At 35.5% G+C, this 21342-nt stretch overlaps 1 protein-coding gene across 1 annotated transcript in view; it reads right to left on the minus strand.

Moving 5' to 3' along the window:
• Positions 1-21342, minus strand: part of TTC7B (tetratricopeptide repeat domain 7B) — a 55457-nt gene that overhangs the window by 28250 nt on the left and 5865 nt on the right. Inside the window, exons 4-5 of the mRNA XM_010017578.1 lie at positions 10557-10687; positions 8285-8406 (exon numbers count right to left, since the gene is read on the minus strand). Coding sequence (XP_010015880.1) covers positions 8285-8406; positions 10557-10687 — 253 coding nt within the window. The remainder of the gene's footprint in view (positions 1-8284; positions 8407-10556; positions 10688-21342) is intronic.

Here is a 21342-nt window from a genome sequence, read left to right on the forward strand (position 1 = left end):
CTACACATTTTGTTTACTACTTCTCTTGACACCATCACCCCAGCTCCTCCTGGCTGTTCTTTCAATTAAGTGTATATATACAACACACTATATACATGTATATAGGTGCACATGTATACACTTAGTACCAGATTCAACTATTAAGCACAAAGACCAGATTCACAGAAGGCCTTCTCCAGTTACTGGAAACAGTACATTAGAAGTCTTGCACTTTACCTCCTACTATTTTTCAAGTTTCTCCTTTCAAGCAGAGATTTAGTCAGAAGAAGAAATGAGGGTAGATTAAGATGGTGTCAATGGAAATCATAAATTAAGAAAGCTCATTCTTGAATTCACAAGAAAAAACTGCTGAAAGATGTCAGAAAGTTTTACTAAGGAAATAAGTTAACTGAGGGAATAAAGAAAATAAAATTCATGCTGGTAAATATTTAACACTGTATTACACACCAGTCAATTTGTATTGTCATAAACTTTATAGTTATTTTATCTGTATTTTTTAATATAAAAACTCCTACAGAACTATAAGGAAGAATGTGCAGCACCAACAGTGATTTTGTTTAGAATACCAAACTGAAGACCTAAGAAGTCACTCAGTTTAATATCAAGCATACAAAAAGCACGGAGAACTTCAACAGAGTGACCAACATGAGTATGGCTTCACTACCTGTCTTAAAGATTCACAGGTCAGAAATCACAAGCAGAAATCATAAAGGAAGGATACTCTGCTAAGATGCAAGACTTTAAGCAGCAACTGAAGAGCTGGGATGCATCAACAAAAGTGTAACACTGGTAGAACCCAAAGAGCTAAAAGCGACATATCAGATATTTAATCAGACGCAGTACTGAGCAACAACAAACAAGGCCAAACCCTGAGCACTGTGTGTAGGTGAGCCCTCCCAGTGGTAACACCGAAGAAGATGTCATATTTTGGATATGCTTGTCCAACTTGAAAGCCAAAGAATAATACACTGGACAGCCATGTGAGAAGAGCACTATGATAACTGTGAAAAGTGATAGTGAAAAATAATCAGGGGAGGGAGAAGAAAAAAAGAAAAGAAAAATATTCAAAACAACCTAAGAGGTTATCTAACCTCTGCTGATTTTCTAAATCTGTTGGTAACTCCTGGAGGTGTTTTATTTTGAAGCTACTGCTTCTGTTTAGCTAGAGATGTCAAAATTGAACACACACAGTCTTCCACAGCTTTAAGTTGTTTATGTGGCATTTATTCATTAGTGTACTTAATGAGAGTTTTGTCCTTGTATTGCCAACTCTTGTATTTGCTATTAGGTTGTTATACTAAACAAAAGTAGAATGGAGGACAAGATTTCCTTTCCTCTTTTGCACATAATGGCAATTCTGAAAATGGTTACTGAGCTGTCTTTTATTTTTATACTCTTTAAATTTATCATGAACCAGTGTTCACTGTAATTGAATACATTAACTTGGGGAAAGGCAGGGAGAGACAGAACTCTCCAAACTCATACTATATACAACACACAAAATGCCATTTTAACCTACAAAGAGGGACAACACTTTCTGGAAAGAAAAGCCTGTGCAAAACATATCAGCAGAATATTTATTAATAATCACCTTTCTTTATACTCCTCCACTGTTCATTCACTGCAGGTAAGAAGGCATGCACATTCCTAAGCATGAGGCTTACAGCAACACTTCTTCCAGGAAAGAGAACGTAAGAACACCTCTATAAAACCCCCTGCCAATAGGTCTTATAAAAATATCACAGTGAAGTAAATGAGATTACTTCACTCTGAGTTGCTTACCAGACAGACATGCATCTGTTTGCACATAATGTCTGAGGAGCTACTTGTTTCCAAAGAAACTATTTTAAAATACCCATGTTCGGTAAGGTGGGGATTCAGTAAACAGAAAGGCACTGAAACTTCATCAAAATTATTTATACATACGTACTATGCTTACACACAGGACCGAAATAAAATGGACAAGGCACCATACACCTAGAGAAGGAAGTGTTGCTTTTACCTTCTTATGCTTAAAATACAGCCTATCAAATGGGAATTCAGAAAAAGGTCTTTTGGGAGAGTGGGCCAGCACTGGAAGGAGAATGTGAGGCAGAAAAGGTCAGATTTAAGAGGTGTATCAAACCCAAACAAAACTATTTCAGTACAAACACCAAAATGCCTGCAAGTCTACAAAAAACCCAAAACAAACCTAAACAAAAACCACACACACAAAACCCAAACCAAACCAAAACCCCAACACAACAACATTACAAGCACTTCTCAGTAAACTGGCTGTATAGCACTTTATCCTGGAGGTTACATATTTTAAAAGGAAAGGACATGTAAATCAGGAGGAGGGAAGGGGCATTTTCCAGTATTTATCTGAAAACATACAAGTAGAGCTTCCTTGCCTTTCAAGCTTCAGCTTGTGGCTAGCATTTCTGTAATATGTATTATGTCTCCAAGGTATTCACAGCAGTGAATACTCAACCATGGTCAGTCTAATACTGTTTTATATCTTACAAAATTAGAAATAACTTTGTGAATTGTTTGCGCAATGACAAGGAAATAATTTGAGGAATGGAGACTGAAAGAATTGATGAGTTTTCAAATGCCTTTAATCTGAATAACAAATGAAACCAGACACACACACCCTCAAACACCTGCACAGTATTCACTTTTTCTTAGTACTTTGTTCACTGATTTTTGAATCTATAAACACTCTGATACAACTCAATTGGTACAGCACTGCCTACAGCTTCAGAGGACAGTGTTGAATACTCAAAGTAATCTGGTAACTCTTTTTGTAAAAATAGCTTATGAATAGTTATTATTATTTAAGGTAAAGATGAATTGTCCTTTAGTATTAGGGAAGTTTCTTATTGTTGGTGCTTTTGTTGTTTTGGAGGTTTTTTTAGTTGGTTGCTTTTTTTTTTTGTTTTCGGAAGCTCTGTACATTATTAGTCTCCTAGTTCTTCCAAAAGCCAAGTTCCCTTTATCGCTACTGTGATCAAAACACATACAGTATTTCCTTAGCAAACTTACCTTAAGGCTTAGTAAATCTCTTTCTACTACTACTGTAAAGAAATCTAGCACCAATTAGTTCTCCTACCTCCTAGTTTCCTCCTTTTGAAGTTAATAATAGAGTTAGTTAACATTTTTGCAGTTAAAACTGGCAGCTTCTGTCATTTTTAATCAGTTCAAAAATTATTTCAGTAAGAAAAAAGAACCAATGTAATTATTAATGAGTAATTCAAAATACTGAAAAGCTCCATGTTAAATTGTTACTAAAGCTTTAACAGAAATGGACACATACTACAATCATAGAACAAAATCTTTTTCTTGGTGAAAATAATTATCATACAGCAACAGCTAACTGCCCTTTAGACTAAAATCAGTATTAACAGAAAGAAAATCAAAAGACTTAATTAGTTGTAGGCTAATTAATCACCTGCAGCTCATGTTCAGGTGATGTATCTCATGAATATTGTTCACAAAACACCTAAGCCCCAAACTTCATCAGAATTTGAAATTCCATCTTTGGCGGCACTCACAAAAACTGGACAAGGCCTTGAGCAAGCTGCTCTACACCAGCCACATTTTGAGCAGGGGTTTGGCCCAGATGGCCCCTCAGAGTCTCTTTCAACCTGTGAGATCCTATGAATCTGTATCTTACAAGATGCAAGGAAGGAACAAAAAAAAGAATAAAAAAACAAGAACTTCAGGCGTAGCCATGCCGTGTGATACCTGGCATGTGAAGCAGTGTTCTTCTGACCAATACCAAAATCAGAGTAGAAAATAAAAACAAGAACATTAAATACAGCAGTGAAGAAAGCGTTTTGGGGGGAGCAGGGTAAATACACAAAATGTTCCTTCCCCAACTGAAGGATTCAATACAATTTTGTTTGTTGCCCATCACAACAGAAAAACAAAACCTTGAATTTGAAGCTTGCAAACGCAAGCAACAACCACAGTCAGCAAGACTTGTAGTACATCAGCTAAAAACCTCCAAATTACCTTCTTGGAAAAAGTGAGCTAGAGTCAGAATTCCAACTGCAAATTATTAAAATTATCAAAATTCAAAATTACTCAGATACTAACATTACTCTTTCAGTGTGCTTTGTATATCGAATTATTACAAAAGTTATTTGCGATGATTTTGAATGGAAGTGATTCCTTTGTGTTTATATCCACCTTAGTACTCCATGTAAAACTGCCAGATTTTTTATCTATAACTTCACAATGCAATCTGTTTTAAACTCTTGAAAATAAGACACAATTCTGAGCAATAAACACAACAAGTATTGAAAGAAAAAGCATTCTTGATGGATGATTTTATCTGAGTATCTGAGGAAATAATAATTTCCCCTCACATTCAAATATATTCTCTTTTTTCAATGAAAACTAACGGAGTAAGAACGGTATCTTAAATAAGGATGAGGAAAGCATCTGATATGACAGATATTAAAGTATTTGCAAACTCATTTTTGTTAGCGATTGGAAAACAGTGATTTTTGTCTCTATCTTAATGTATTCTGCCTTAGGTTCCTGATCACACAAACATGGTAACAGTTATCTCCAGGACAAAGTTGTTTTGAAAACTGCAACAGAAGTAATTTTGTTAACTTTCCAACACAGCAGTGATATGTCACATATAAAGAATGTGATACTTTGTAGGATGTAAATTTTTTTGAATTTCATTTTATTTTCTATTCTTTACTTAATAATCAATTTGTTTTGGGACTGATGTAGAATGTGCAACAAGATCTCAACAGATTCAGAGAGTGATGAGTATTCTAATACAGTGGACAGCTGGCCATACAGTCTTGATGTACATTTGTCACACGAATTCTTCTCTTCTGGTTTTCATCACTGTAAAATCTCCAGCTGTGAGCACTGTATCAGTATATACATGCAATAGAAGCACTTAATAGATTGGTTTCTATCCACTCTCCCTTACTTACTAACATGAGAGCTATATTCCTATGCTATTCCTATTTATGCTATGGTGGAAAAAGAAACACAGGTAAAAGAAACAACTTCTGCATAGAAAAGTTCTATATGTGAGTAACTAGAGAGCTTGGGTTTTTTTGTTGTGCTTGTTGAACATTTTGTAACACAATAAAAATCAATTATATGCAGAAAAAATGGTTGAGGTTTTTTATTTAGATTTGGGGCTTAAGGGGTTAATTTTCTACTGGGGAAAAAGACCATCTCTAAGAAATGTCTTCTCTTCTGGAGAAGCCCATGGAGGTCTTGCTTCACTGCAGCTGTGTCAGAAGAGCTAATGGCACCATGAGGAGTACAGATCTGGTCTGGGTTTGTCACGTTTTGACTCAGAATGTGAACCATGATAGAGATCAGACTAAACTGCAATCTGGATCCTGAACTCTGACAAAGCAATATCTTTGGAGAGGGTGTGAAATACAGGAGAAGACACAAATAAGAGCTCTGAAAGCTAGCTAAGTCTGGTTTTCACATGATGGCCACCTTATTTTAGACTTTAACCAGAAAGCTCTTTTACTTTAAGAGCAAACGCTTCCAGTATCTTTCTGACCACTAATACCTCAGAATCAAAAACCTACTTATCTCATAACATGAATAGAAAGGAAAATACCAGGAGAGAAGAATTACTGGGTACATAAGCAGCTGTCCTTTCTCTCTTCGGGGTACTTTATTTGAAAATAGCTATGTTAAAGTACTAATGTCAAAGTTCCTGTGCTCATAGTTTTTCTTGGAACAACATCAGGACTTCGAACTCTTTCAATATGAAATTAACAAAGCAGCTACTAAACTAAATAGAATTTGCTTAAACAGCCTGAAAGACATTTAGTTACATACTTCAGAATGGTTTTTAAAAAGCACTTAAACCCTATTTTAGGTTTTAGAACTGTTTCCTCAACTTTTTTGTTATGCATTTCCAAGCTGAAACGTTCCTCTTCTCCCAAGTGAAAAATGGGCATATAGTTTCAGTCTTTACTAAAATTCTGTGCACTTTGCAATAAAACATTAACTTCAGATTTGTGTTTTGATAAAGCACTAAAATAACATTCTTCCATTCAGACTATTGAGTCTTTTTTTTTTTTTTGCATTGCACTATCAATAGCAGATTTAGTCCGCCTGTAAAACCAGAGAGCACACTTTTCCTCTTCCCCTTCTCCCCCATCACTCACAAGCAGTTAAACTCTGATAATTCCTTGCCTCCTCCACAGGATTGAAGCACTTTTAATATCTACAGCTTCAACTGAAAAATATAGTTTATTTAAAATAAACATTTCCCTTTCTAAAGTGTCTATATTAAAGCTAGCTACATTTCCTTTCCCTAAAAATGTTCATAAGATCTTTACAATTTTAGATTATGTTCAAACTTGAAGTATGTTGCAAAGCCAAATGGAAAGATCTTGAATCTAATTTCTATAAACCTAGTATCAGGAGAGATGACAAATTCAAAACCCAAGCAAAGCATCCCTAAATGTATTAAAAAGCATGCTATATGTTTAAACTTCTGTTCAGTTCTGGTGAACCCAAGTTAAAAACTTAAATAAATATAGACCTACAAAAGCACCAACATGATTTGCAGCCTGGAACAATGACCCTATTAGGAAATCTTGAAAGAATTGGGATTGGTTCTAAATTAAGAAAGGAAAAGAAAGGATATAATTGCAGGAACATGTGAAATAACGACTGACACAAAGCTATTTTTCCTATCAGCTCACTTCCTCTCATACTTCAAGAAGAGTAGCACTGGCCAATAAAATTGGAAGAAGAAATTGAAAATTAAATATGTAATGCATAATTAGCTGGTAAACCGCAAGTGACCATTGTACTCAAGACTGCAAAGAAGATTATATGCTTATGTAGGAGTTAACGAGAAAACCAACAGCTCCTTTGTGAAGGATTAAAGTATACATGGAATACAATCAGCCTTTCAAAGTTCACACCAGACCAACTGATTTGGTTTAGGAAAAACCTAGGGTGGATGTTCCTTAATAACCCACAGCATGACTTTTTTGTGTGGTTGGGTTTTGTTTTCTCAACTAATCTTTATGTGCTCTGTCTACTGCTGATTGCTTTCACACACAATATCTGAGATTAAATGGACCATTTCCATTCCTGGCCTTCAATCAAAATTCTTCAAAATGTGGAATTTTTAGCTTATTCTTAACTATGATTGCCACTGGGATTATTTCAGTAAGCATATTTTATTTATCTTTTGTGCAGACATGAAAACAGAAATTTTATTTTTAGCTCTGGTAAATGAAAAAAAATTAACTTTCAGAACATTCCATTCCTCCTGCAATTAAATGATGAAAACAGAACTAAAATGTAACTCTCAAGATCACCTGTTATTGCAGTGCTACTTATTCCTTTAAGAATGAGATTTCAAGAGCTTAGTGATCATTTCCATGCTGAAAACCCTTAAGAGTTTGAAAACTTGCATAGTCTTTTGTGACCCTACCATCGGTACACTAAAATCTCGAACTCCTTACAGACACTGCACCATTTCCTTTCATCTCCTGTTTATGTATTTGAAAGAATAAGAGACATTTTTGGTCAAGAGTAGTCTTATCAAGAATTCCAACATTTCAACCAATTTCTGTTTTCCCAGTGAAATGAGAAGCCCTCCAAATACATTTTTAAACTATTGTCATTTCAACAACAAATGTCAGAAATGTACTTAAAACCCGCTTGTGCCAAGCTTTGAAGCTCTTAAAAACTGACAGTTGTATTCTTTTTTCATTTTCCGTGATATGTGAATTTATTTTTAGGCTTTTCAGGGAAGCCTTACTCAAAATAAACTAAAGGATCTCCCATGCAGAATCTAAAAGGAACTATAGAGCAGGTACAAAGGAAATTGTATATTTGTATACATACTGTTGATCTTCATGCACATTTATCCTGCAGCATAATGTTAAAATAAGTGACAACTGAAGAGATTTGGAAAAAAATTACAAAAATCAAAATTATAAAAATAAAGAGTTTCAATATGTTGTCAATCACTTTCTAACAGTGTCTAGCAATAAAGTAAAAGAAATTTCAAATAGATAAACTTTATGGTATTTTTAGTTCCCACATTACATGAGTAAAAATATAAAATACTTTGTTTAATATACTTTGGAGAAATTATTTTACAACATGTAAATAAATGTAATATGAGTAGCCTTATTATTTCAATTAAAATGATACCACTTTGTTAAAAAGAGGCCAATCCACAATTGCTAAAAATTATGATGCCAATTAGATCACAAATACAAAACCTAAACAGAAAAGCTAACACACAAAAAGGAGAATCAAATCTTACCCATTCTTGAAATATAAAACATGTGCTCTTTGAAGTCCTGTTTCCAGGAAAAAACCAAGTTCTTGTTCATGTGTAGTGGGCCCTGGCTTAGGGCTTCTGTTTTGTATATTGGCATTAATTACCTAAGGGAACACACACAAAAAATTATTTAGAAATAAATAAATAAATAAATCAAGTTTTGTGGACTTTTACACAGAGTTAATATTTAATGTTGGGGAAATCTTTTTCATTTGTAGATGCTGGCTAGTAGACTATTTCTATCCTTACCTCCATTCCCACAAAAATATAAATCTTTTTGCTCTTGGCTATACCCTTAAAGGTAATCTTTTCACCAAGCAGAAATGCTACTAAGGAAAATTTTACAATAATTTCTCAGAATCTTTTGTGAGGAATGGTATACAAAAGAGAAGTATATGAAATGGCATATTTGCAACCTTAATCAGTAGCAGGTGACAGTTCTCAGAATCTAAACCCCTGTTAAGTAAACAAAGACTGCTGCAGAAAGCAGTAAGAAGGTTAAAAGTGACCTCCAGAGTGATTAAAAAAAAAAAAAAAAGAAGAAATAATTTAATTTGTATAACATTGACTTTAAAAATGCTCTCAAAATGGACAGCTATCAGCTTTCATTTGCCATCATATTCACCATACACAGCCGATCAGCCACTAAAAGACAGTAACAAAACAAACAAAAAGCCCAAAGCAAAAAACACTCAGAAAATAGAAATGTTTCTCTATTTAAAAAGCACTGTGAATCACTTTTCTTACCCCATCTCACCAACGGTTTCCTTCCTCTTCCTTTTGCTTGTGTGTCCCTAACCAGTTCCAATAACCCCTTCAAAGACAACTGTCAAAGGACAAGCCTGGGTCTTACAAGCAATAAGTGTGTTAAAAGAGGGTCAGATTGATACTGCTAGCTTGCTTCAATTCTAACATTATTCACAAGCCAAAGAATAGAGGCCCAAGTGTATTGTATTTCATCCAGACATATCTCAAAGCCTAAATAAAATGCAATAGTGTGTAACTCCTAGAAACAAAGGGTACCACAAATTATCTTTTCTTTAAAAAAAAAAAAAAAAAGAAAAAAAAAAGAAGCATTTATAACACTTAAATCTTACCACTTCTAAGTGCTAAGAAACAGAACAGAAGACAAGGTTAATGGTGTAAATGAAAATAAGAAGAGGAAATAAAAGAGCCTATGTATCCCTTTAAATTCAGATAAAGCCTGAAGCTTTTAAATCACAGAGCACTATGCTCTTTACAAATAAAGAGCCTAACCTGAAATTTCCATAATTCATTATCCATAACTTAGAAAATAGGAGGAAAAGAGAAAACAGTAACTTGCCTACTATTCTGCAGAGCTGTAAGTTGTATTTTGTCTAACGTTGTGAAGCCCAGATATATAAGCTTTCATCAATAAAAAACAGATCTCCTACATGTCTAGTACCTCCGATTTTAACTGTATCTGTAGTATCATACATACAGTGAGTAATATATTAATGAGAAAGTGGAAAATAGGCCACCAAGTCCAAGAACACTGTCCTGATCCAATTTATAAAACTATTAAGATTTATCTGAAGTTCATCTATGTTTTAAAATCATATGTTTATCTGGCTATCATATCTGATGATTTTTTCATTGTCACAGGATTTGGCCTATTAGTTGAAGCAAATGTACTTTCAGATGCTATTCTGGACACACCAACAATAGCTTAAGTGTCTTGCTGATAGGTAAAATGTTATTTCAGAATTTTACTGCCAAGTAGTTTTATAAAGATGACTTAAAACCAGTTAAATTATTAGCTCCAAATAAACAAGAAGATCAGTTTTCAGTCTTTGTAGCTTCATTTTGAATTCAATTCTTTTTAAGAATTATCTGAAAAGCTAGTTAGTATATGCATACAGTGTACATATTCCAACATGTGTATTTGAAAGACACCATAATCCCATGTTCGTAAATGAACTACTACAGGGTAAGAAGAGGCCACAGATGAGCATCTTGAATATATATAGTAGTTCAGAGGAGCTCTGTCCCTTTTTAGACTACTAGCACTATTTTCTAAGAGGTCAGAATGAGAGAACATTCAGGAGGACAGCTACCAGACATCCATTAAGGCATATTAATTTATTGTCCAATTGTAAATGTGCATCAAAGCCCTAAGACAAACCATATCAGATGTCTTTTAGATGAGTTACGAAACTGCTGGTAACACCACACCACATCAGTGAAAAATGAGCCACGCAATTCTTCAATTAAGCAAATCATCCCATCTTACCCTTTCTATCTCCTGAAGGTACAGAAGAGCAATATCCCCTGCCTTCTCATAGCATGTAATAATTTCCTGTTCACGGTCCACATGGAGGTTGCTGGCTGAAGAAGAAATTGGCAGCTTCTCAAGACAGAGACCTGGGCAGGGAGGGAATAAATAAATAAATAAAATTTCAAATGAAGTGTTAAAAAATAATGTCATATAATAATACACCTAAAAAACAGTACAGGCTAAGACCCTGTACCAAAAGCTTAAAGGTATGGTCCTCTGATACAGACATTAAGAAACACATACCTAACAGTAACTCTTCTTAATAATCATAAAACCAGAAGCAGTACTGTTTTAAGCGATTTTGATTTAAAAGACATTATGATGGTCTACCACAAAAACCCCTAGTGTCTTTCTATACCAGTTTTAAACTACTGAATACCTCTTCATTTTTCCAGACTGATCATAGAAACCAAGGCAGGGTGAAGAAAGGCACTCATGGCAATATTAAACTTAGTGCCTGTGCAAGGCAGAAGCACCTATAGAAACAAATACATTTAAAAAAAAAAAAAGTGGTTAGGAAGAGTAATTTTGTATTTAAGTTTTTCAAGAGGTAGCTAGCTCGCTCTCATCAAGGCACAAAAGTCTTTTCCTCTCAGGACGTATCCAAATACATTATCTAGTACTTTGAAGGACAAAAATAAAATAAAGTCTTTGCTTGTCTAAAATAAAAACCCAACAACTCATACTAATCTATGCTATCTTCTACAGAAGCCATTTCTATTACAGTTATTTCCAAGATAATTAGAGAAAACAGCTGGAAAGCACCTGAAGAACACTAATCCATTTTTCTGACCAAGGAATCAACCAAATCCAGACATTTGTCTAACCTGTTCTTAAAGGCCTCAGATGACAGGGATGCTTTGGCCTTCCTATGCAAATTATTGCAGAACTCAACTACTCTCACAATTAGCATTTTCTCCTAATGTCTAGATCTCCCTCCCCAGATTAATTACTCCTTCTTCACAGAGAGATTATTCCTTTCTTTATGAAACATTTTTTCCTATGTTTATCTAGAGAGAAACAGTCATGCTTACAGCAAATGTCAATTCTCCCTTACTATGCTCTATTCCTTGACAGGTAATCATTTTTATCTCCTCTAGACATTCTCTAACTGGTTACCTCTCTCTTGACTAACTGTGCCAAAACTGGATACGCAGCTCCAGTCAAAGTCTCAATAGCACTGAGCAGAGAAGATTCCTTGTTTTGGTATAGGATACATAAAAACACAAATGAAAATGCAAATCAGAACTTCAGTGCCCTTCCTTACATATTAGTAAAACATTCTCTTCTGTTTATGATCTGTAACAGATTACCAGATCATATTCTGCAGGCCAACTGCCTCATCAGTTACCCCATCTTGTATTTATTTGAGTAATTATTTGTATTGAGGTACAGCACTTTCTACATTTTCTTAAGAGACTTATTCCAGGTCATTCTTCCAGCTTGTCAGCTTGCTCATCTTAAAAGTGCCTTCAACCACTCACACATTAATGTAACTCATAATTTAAATGAATATATTCTTAATTCATCACCCAGAGTTTTGAGAATCTATTGCTGGAGCAATTAAAACCAAAACCAACAACAAAACACAGTTATATATTGGGCAGATGTCTGCAGAAAGCCATGTAGTACAAAACCCTAATTTGGAGACTAGTTTATCAAAAAGATTTCTACCCATCAATACTGTAAGGTGAGGACAGTATGTTTTATTGGAATTACGTCAGTTTTCTTACTAAAACAACTTAGGAAGACACAGCCATGGAACCTGGAGTTTGTTTATTAATAAAACTCAGAACTATGCAATATTTACGACCTCCAGATTCTTTTAAAACATCTATTAAGTTTAAATATCTCCCCACAGAAGTAGAATTGATCTGTATTTAAAAAAAAAAAAAACATCAAGCCATATTTCTGGCTTGAGAGGATGCCTTAAGCCTGTATCAGAGTTTACTGGCCACTTTTACCCTCCAATCCACCCTTTCACCAGTACAATCAACAGATATTCTACAGCTCTATTTGCTAGATATACATCCAGTTAAAACAAAATCCTGACTCCAGTACTAACTGCTCTGCTAAAGACAAAATAAAAACCAATACACTTTTCAAAAACCTACACATTCCTAAAGTGAAGCAAACAGACACCAGACTTTTCTGACATGTTACAGTTTCACCCAACATATCTCTGAAAATGAACTATGTTTGAAAATAGTCTAGAGTAGCCTACACTAATCTGCTTTCTTTTAATTTTTCAGTTAAATAGCAAATATCCAAAAGTCTTTTTGCTAACTGTAAATCATAGACCCAAAAGCAGCAAGATTAAACTTCAGAAAAAGGTCAGTTCTTCTGCTACCATAGTAAGCTTGAATGGACCCTCTGATAAGACCTAAATACAATGTTGATGCTGGATAGAAAGTTTGCCGTGTCCTACACAAAAACCTTCAAACTGACATAGAAGTGGCCATAAAATACAATAAATGAGCTGCAGTAAAACTGTCAAACGACTGAAAGCACCAGATAGTTGGTAAGCGGATCACTCCTCCCCACCCCTTCTCTCCCATGACATGAACAGCCAGTACCCCACAGTAATCCTCCACTACATGAAACATATTACTCAACTGTCTATTTGTAGAATTGACTTGGATTTATTATTTCTATTTTTATGCTTTATGGCCACAACTATAATCTTTTTAATCTGAAAAACTCACTATAAGAACATTCTCTCATTTTGGCTGAGAATTTTCTTTAAGATACAATCTGGGAAAGTATATACATTTTAAACATACAATGCTTTGGAGTAGGAATTTCATTTGGAGAACTATCCTGAGGTGACCACTTAACAGGATGGTTTGGACACTGTATTTGTTTTGATGACAGAAGGAATAATTGCAATTCAATACTGTATTAAAAACAAAAACATATCAATTAGAAGAAAACCCCTGAATAAATTATGATTTCTGTAACAAGCTAAACCTATAATTTCTCCAGAGTAGCTGTTTAATTTTTTTCTTAAATACAGATTAAATTTAAGAAATAATGTATTAAAGTACATAAAAGTATTATTTAATTTTAAATAGATATAAGTAGCAACACAACAATGACAACCACATAATATACTGTCCCCTTCTTTGTAAGAATACCGAGAGATGATAAAAGTTAATTAAAATAGAGATTATTATATTATGCCCTTAAACAAAAGAACAAGCAAATAGTAACAAACAGAAGTGAGAAACACATGAGTTTCAAAGAAATACAAATCACCCTGAACTATCTGCTGAGGACTTTTTCATATATTCAGACAAGTCAGGTCTCCCTTTGTGCTTGTTCCCGCACCTGCCAGGCAGGAATCTCTGCTTTTCTCCCTCAAAAGGGCAAGAATTTCTTCAACTGTTTATGAACTGCCTTGAGATATTTGGAAAAGAGCTACATGTTACAGCAACAAAATACTATTGCATTTGTTGTAAAGGACATAGCTGTTGGCTTGTTTAACTTTTACTGGTTATTTTGTTTTATTCTGCATTCATGAATATCACGTCAGTTGATAGGATGACTTTGATATTCATCGCTTTTAAGTTTAAGTCTTTCCAGTCAAAATCAAGTAAAAGCTTCCAACAAACTGGGTCAGTTTTATTTTGGGAAGACACTTATCTCATACATATCTAGTACTGATATCAAGCAAGCTGACTCCTGAGGGGAAAAGAAAGTGAGAAGCAGTGAAATGAATACGAGCCTGTACTGGTTAAGCTCACATGTTTTGCAAAGTAACTCTAAGTTGTCAGAAGAGCAAAACAGCAACAAAGAGTATTTGGACAAGAAAAGAGTACTCCTCATCTTTAAATTACATGATAACTTGCAAGGTTTCCTTTAAATCTTAAAAAACTTTATAACTTATCCATATTTTGTAAAAGATTCAAAAAGCAAACAGTAGACGGCTTTATCGCTTATTCCAAGTGGCATTCTCATGTCTATTGCCTCAGATCAGTGGCCAAGTTTATGCCAAGTAAATGATTTAATTTTTTTATAAATACAAAAGCACAGCAGCCCTACCACCACATATTCACACAGAGACCACTACCCAAAAAAAAGGACTGAGTAAGAACAAGTAATAAACAAACAGTTTTTAAGAAGTCCGCATCAATATATTTGCTTATTCTTATTATTTTTACGTTAAGGACAATGACAGCGATTACTTTTCACCTACAAACTACTTTAAAAAAAAGAAAAGGCAGACTTAAATGTTCTGTAGGAAAACTGATTAACTGACACTCCCATTTCATTACACAGAGTAAAACAAAAATTACTCTAATATAAAAAGGGAATCCACAGCACAGTTCAGATCTTTGCCAAGTATTTTTACCACCCAGACCACTACTGAGACCATTAAAAAAAAAACCAAACAAAACCCAAACCAAACAAATTAAAAACCCACACAAGGCTGAGAAAACTCTTCACATTTACTGCATTGTATATCTGAGGATTTTCCATTATGCCAGCCAGTAGTTCATCTGTATAAATTTTAGAGACCATAAATAACAATGGACACATGGTTTATCTACTGTCTTCCGTAGACGAGTCAAAGGACAGAGGGAAAACAGTGAAAGACTGTTTGATACATAAGAAACATGCTTTTGCAAGAAAGAAACAGTTGCATCAATAGATAAAGATTTCTGGGTTTGCTTCCTGTTTTCCTTAAATGGACAAATAAAAGCCAAGTGTGTTTGAGTACACAGCACTTATTCTTCCGTATACAATATGCAAAGCAACACTGGTAAGTGTTCCAAGCTAGAAACACACAAAAGAAACCCTTTTCAACTCCTTTTAAAAAAGTTTTGTATTTATAGCAAGCAATTACATGGACTATGGCAAACATTAGTAATTTCAAAAGAGGAACTGAAACAATCTGAGTTACTGCTATCATAGAACTCCCACACTTTATTTCTGAGCTTAGAAAAAACACTGCTAATCTCACTGAAGGGAAGGACCTATTTCTAGAAGTCCTCAAAGATTATGACTTGCTTCCAGAGAACTTTTTTAGAAAGCAAAGCATGAATGCTCTTCAATTCTCTACAGGTGTTTGTAAAGTAATTATTATAACAGAAAGGAGGAAAAGTAAGAATGGAGAGTAAGGAAATATATTTATAATGAACTACTACTTACTTTCACAGTTACTGCAGATGCACTGTGTTAGGCAATTCCTACTATTTCTTTAGACAAGCTAAGGAAAGATTAACAATTTCTCTGATTTTTCAGGTATCTTGGATTGCCCATCCCCCCATGCCAAGACACAGGGAAAAGTTCTCCCACAGCTGTAAGGAGGTAGGATCTCCTGTATGGCTAGTTTCAAACCAAATTGGCTTTCCTGAAAAGGCATCAGAAAGAAAGTCAATGCCCCCCTCTCTCAGCATACTTGAATTTAAGGGAAGCAGCTCTGACTAGCCACTCTTTTAAACACAGACTACTTAGAGAAAATTAAATTCCATTCTAGATGACACCCAGAGCAACATAAACAACTTTCCAGAGTTGAAGACAGCATTTTATTGCGTATGCTCATATTGCAATGTCATTTCATTAGCAGGGCTTTTCTAACGCCATAGTTATGCTAATGCTTCTAAGTGTCTCTGTTTCTCAAGGTAAAAATACAAAACAAAACCTAACAATATTTTGTGATAACTTGGAATAACAAGAAACAATGGTTACACTTTTCCTCTAAATGCGATGGCATTCAAATCTTTGTATTTTCTGAAGACTACAATAGACTTTTATAATATTTTTAAAATTTAAAGAGATCAGTATTTTCACATGTGCATTTATTTAAGAACCATGTGCCAGCCAACTCTTGCTTTACAATACAGTCCTTTGAAAGACAAGCACCTTGTAGAGGCACTGAAAAAGTTCAAACTCGAGCTAAAATGTGCAAATAGGACTGATAATTAACTCACTGCTGGAGTGAGTGAATCTCAGATGAACCCTCCCCAAAGCAGAAGAGCTACACACCAGTATATGGAGTGGACATCAAGGAAGCTGTTCTCCCAGGAGAAAGGAGATGGGTTAACTATGGAATTTAAGCTATTTTGCTGTAAATTTTCAGGGTTGTTCCTACAAGCATCTTTCTTTGAGGAAAAAAGACCAGGCTCCACTGTGACACCAGTTCTTCCTATGGCATAAGAAAAAAGAACAGAATCGCTAATTTTCACTTTGACCGAACATTTTCTCCCTCTCCTCACTCTGCCAAAGGCAAGTTCTTGAAGAAATTCTAGAGATTTGAAAGAAACTAAGAATGACAAAAACACTCAAGTCCTGAAGAAGTCTATTTTAATAAGAAACATATTGTTTTCATTCAGTGTCTGGATTTCAAATACCAGAGCTAAAAGCAGAACTGTGGCAAGCGGGACAAACTCCTGGGTTCCCCCCAGTGCCTGCTCAGGCAGGGCAGAAGTCATAAAAATAGACTGGGAAAGACAGGCTTTAACGAAGTTTGAATTATCTATGGCACTGACTTCCAAGCTGTGGCCCGCAAACCACCTGCTGACAGGCTGCAACATTCGCACGGCAATACAGGAGGAGGGAACTTAAGCTGAGTTCTTGACCCATTGCCTAATGAGGCTAGAGATCCCAAGCATAATTACTAAAACAGCTTTCATTTAGCATTCTTCGATGAAGAACTGCTTGGTGTCTGCTGACACAGGCTAGCAGTGTACAAGATCCCATTACAATCGTGTATGATTAAAGTTAAGCACAGCATCTTTTGCTAACTGCAAAGTAGCAATTCACATGCACCTAACACTTCCACTGAACCTAATGAGTATTTACATGTTTCTGTAAACAGAAATAATTAATAGCCAATCATTTAACTTGGTAAACGCAACATTAAATTTCAATATGGGTCAGCAGCAGTAAACAGTCTCACCTTTCTCAATATACATCACCTAAATATAAACACAGTTACTTGAACAGGCAATATGAGACGTAAAATGGCCTACAGCAATAAGGCTACAATCCTGTAATGTCACAGACTAACTTACAAATGACATCCCTCAAATACCTAACAAGAATTTGTTACTGTAATACACACAGCCATCTTGACAGATACCTGGAGTAATCTACTAATCTTTACTAAAATCAAGTTTACAAAGTTGTAGACTTTTAGAAATACCAGACCTGTAAATTGCTGTGTTCATCTATAAGCATTTATAAAAGTATTCACTAACTTGTAACATCAAGTATTATAAATTCATTTTTCAATTGTCTTTTGACTTACGCAGCAGTATAAGAATCATGTTACCTAAGATTTCCATAAGCTTATTTCCTAGTTAAATATATACCTGTTATTTCAGAGTTACCAACAAGTTGCACCTCCTCAAATTAACACCTCAATATCCCACTGTGCATGCATCTCATCTCTGCTTCCATAAGCACACAGAAATTGCTTAGAAACACAGCAGATATTGCCATGCATGGTATTTGAATAATGCCTGCGTGCGCTTTTCAGTATATTACCTCATTCATATGCTGTTGAAAACTTGCAAAAAATTAATTATCCTGTTCCCTAAGGCCATATCCCTAGGCGAATATTAGCTTCAGCCATTACTAAAATGGATTCTAAATATAGGCTTCTGTATGGTAACAGCATTTTTCTGGTTGGTCTTGTAAGAGAAGGGAGTACGAAAAGTTGGAGCTAGCCTCACAAGCCCAAGATGAAAAAGGTGGAGAGGGAAGCCAGACATATACAGTCTTTAATTACTTCTTTACAGATTCCTAACTTGTCTTATTTCAATTTTTGGTAAGTTAAGATTTTCCTTAGCGTCAGGACTGAGCATTGCCAATTAAACTGATCTAGCAAAGAAAGTAAACAAATGGCTACTGAAGAGACAAAATTAACTTCTTATAACAAGGGAACCTGCTCTACTTATCAGAAGATTGTCATAAGAAGGATGTGGACTTGTTGGAGTGAGTCCAGAGGAGGGCCATGAGGATTATCAGGGCTGGAGCACCTCTGCTATAAAGACAGTCTGAGAGAGCTGGGTTTGTTCAGCCTGGAGAACAGAAGACTCCGAGGAGACCTTACAGCAGCCTTCTAATGCCTAAAGGGGGCCTACACGTAATCTGGAGAGGGACTTCTGACAAGGGCATGTAATGCTAGGACAAGGGGGAATGGCTTTAAACTGACAGAGGGTAGATTTAGATTAGACATTAGAAAGATATTTTGTACTGTGAGGGTGGTGAGGCTTTGGCACAGGTTGCCCAGAGTTGTGGCTGCCCCATCCTTGGCAGTGTTCAAGGCCAAGTTTGACGGGGCTTTGAGCAACCTGGTCTAGTGGAAGGTGTCCCTGACCACAGCAGGAAGGTTGGAACTAGTTGATCTTTAAGGTCCCTTCCAACCCAAACTATTCTACAATTCCTAAGCAGATACTTAAACGTCAACTAATACAGCCAGAAATGTGCAAAACCCCCTACATTTTCCTTTAAACCAAGGCTTGCCACCACAATCTCAAGACTGTCCTTGCCTCTTCCTCCTCCTGCTTCATCTTAGCTTTGTCCTTACTGCATAAGACAGCTCTAATACCCAGCTCTAATACCAATGTGCAAGCTACATCTGTGGCAAAAGAAAAAAAAAAAAAAGCTGCTTTTTACTGCACTGCTTCTTAAAACTTCAGATTAAGACAGTAGGTTACAGGAGCAGACCTACCTCTACGTGCTACTACAGAAGAACGAAGGGCAACAGCATCAGGGAGCTGGTGCCAGCAACATTATTATACCTGCTTTCAGGCTAACACTTCGTGACAACAGTCATACTAATCAGCCCATGTCCTCAGCAATGTCCTCCTTTTATGCCTATCTTTCTTTCCTTCGTTACACCTGCTTGAAATAAGCTGGCACCTTCAAACACAGACATTCTGTTTCAGAAAACTGCTTTATCAGATGCTTTTCCTCTGTTATCATGTCAAATGTCATTACAAGCAGATGGGGGAAAAACTAACCAATGGACTCAAACAAGTAGTCTCTTGTTTTTCCAAATACTAAAGTGGCCTATTGATTTGAAAAGCTCCATCTTTTCATTTCAGTGTTTTATATGACATTTGCCCCACTCAGTTTCTTCAAGTAAGTCTGAATCTAAGAAAATTCTTTATTTAATATCACAACTATGATTTTATTAATACTTTATCCCACACAACACCTTCTACCATAGAAACACAGAATTATTACTCAGAAGCACTGTATCGAAATCAGCTCTTTTCTTAAAGCAAAAAATACACTAGATCTAATCTAGAACTGTGTTCTATGGGTACACATACCAAAAAAAAAATATAAAATCCGTGTACGGTCAAAAATGCACAAAGTTCAGCACATAAAAGAACATCATCCTCTACTACACGTCTGGTTTTGACTTGAGAATTTGAGGGAATGGTGAAGAAAGGCAGGAACATTCTGGAATTACACTACATTATGTGTCCTGCATGGAAGTTACCTCCTCACAACTTTTCCATGAGGGATATCTAAACTGTGCTGAGCCCAGACCTATGCTAATCAAGTTTCTGAGGCTTTGTTTCATGCATATTCACATAGCTAGTCTGCTGGCTTAATGGACACAGCAGCAGACCACTTTTCAGCAGACCACTCCTGCATCTTCTTCTACTCAAGGTAAAGCGTAAGAGATCACTGCTACCAGTGGCTTTTGTTGCCAAAGCCAGAGGAAAAAAAAAAACCAACAAAAAAACCCATCACCAAACCAAACCAAACCAAATCAAACGACAAACACAAAAGCACACAAACAAAACCACCACCACCAATAAAACTAAAACAAACACACAAAAAACCCAAACTTGTCTCATTCCTTGAATTTCTTTCCAAACATTTTTTATCCCCCCCTCATGATTACAATCAACTGGCCATGAGCTTTTCTTGGTGTGATGAAATACAGCAGTGCCTTTATCACCACACTTACAATTTTGAACATTTTCTCTAGGAGAAGCAACAGACAGAAACCACTTTCCAGCACTGCTCGGGCACTCAGGCCCTGTGGTTCCCTGCACATCACAGGCTGGCAAAGAGTTGTCTGTCAAGGAGACAGAAAAGTTGATGGGATTTTCTTAGAATTTCATTGAAATTTTACAATGTTGCATTTTGACAAAGCTATCAAGAAGCTTTCTTCGGAAGATCTGGAGCAGCATGTCGCTAACTAGACATTTCCAAGAAAAGACTAACAATCGTTTAATCTTCCTTGCTGGGTTTTGAGAGCCTTTGAACCCTTTGCTTGACTTACTATCATTCTGTCTTATGCCTTTCACTTATATACTTCTGAATATGCTGTCCTCACCTAGAGCTATAAACAGCACAGAGAATTAAAAACATTCTTTTAAAAATATACATGCATTTAATTAATTTATGTAATTAAAAAAATATGTACGTGCGCTGCAGGCACTAGATGGCTTTAGTTCTTTGGTTTAATGACAGAGTTATTCCAAGTCGAAGACTGCAGGGGTGCAAAGACATTAAATTTCATATTCTGGAATATTGTAATGATTACTTTTTTAATGAAGACTATTGTAATTTAATGAGTATTTTGCAGTGAGGTTTACAAACAACCTTGATAGATAATGCATTCAGACACACTCACTTTGGAGAGTCTGAAGAGGCAGTAAGAATACTCCTCTTTTGATTTTTGAAACATCTTACTTTCTAACAATATAAATACATACAGAAGTATATTTATATATGTGCACATACACATATATATACACATACA

Source organism: Nestor notabilis, unplaced genomic scaffold (assembly GCF_000696875.1).
Source record: "Nestor notabilis isolate BGI_N333 unplaced genomic scaffold, ASM69687v1 scaffold1847, whole genome shotgun sequence".
Taxonomy (NCBI): domain Eukaryota; kingdom Metazoa; phylum Chordata; class Aves; order Psittaciformes; family Psittacidae; genus Nestor; species Nestor notabilis.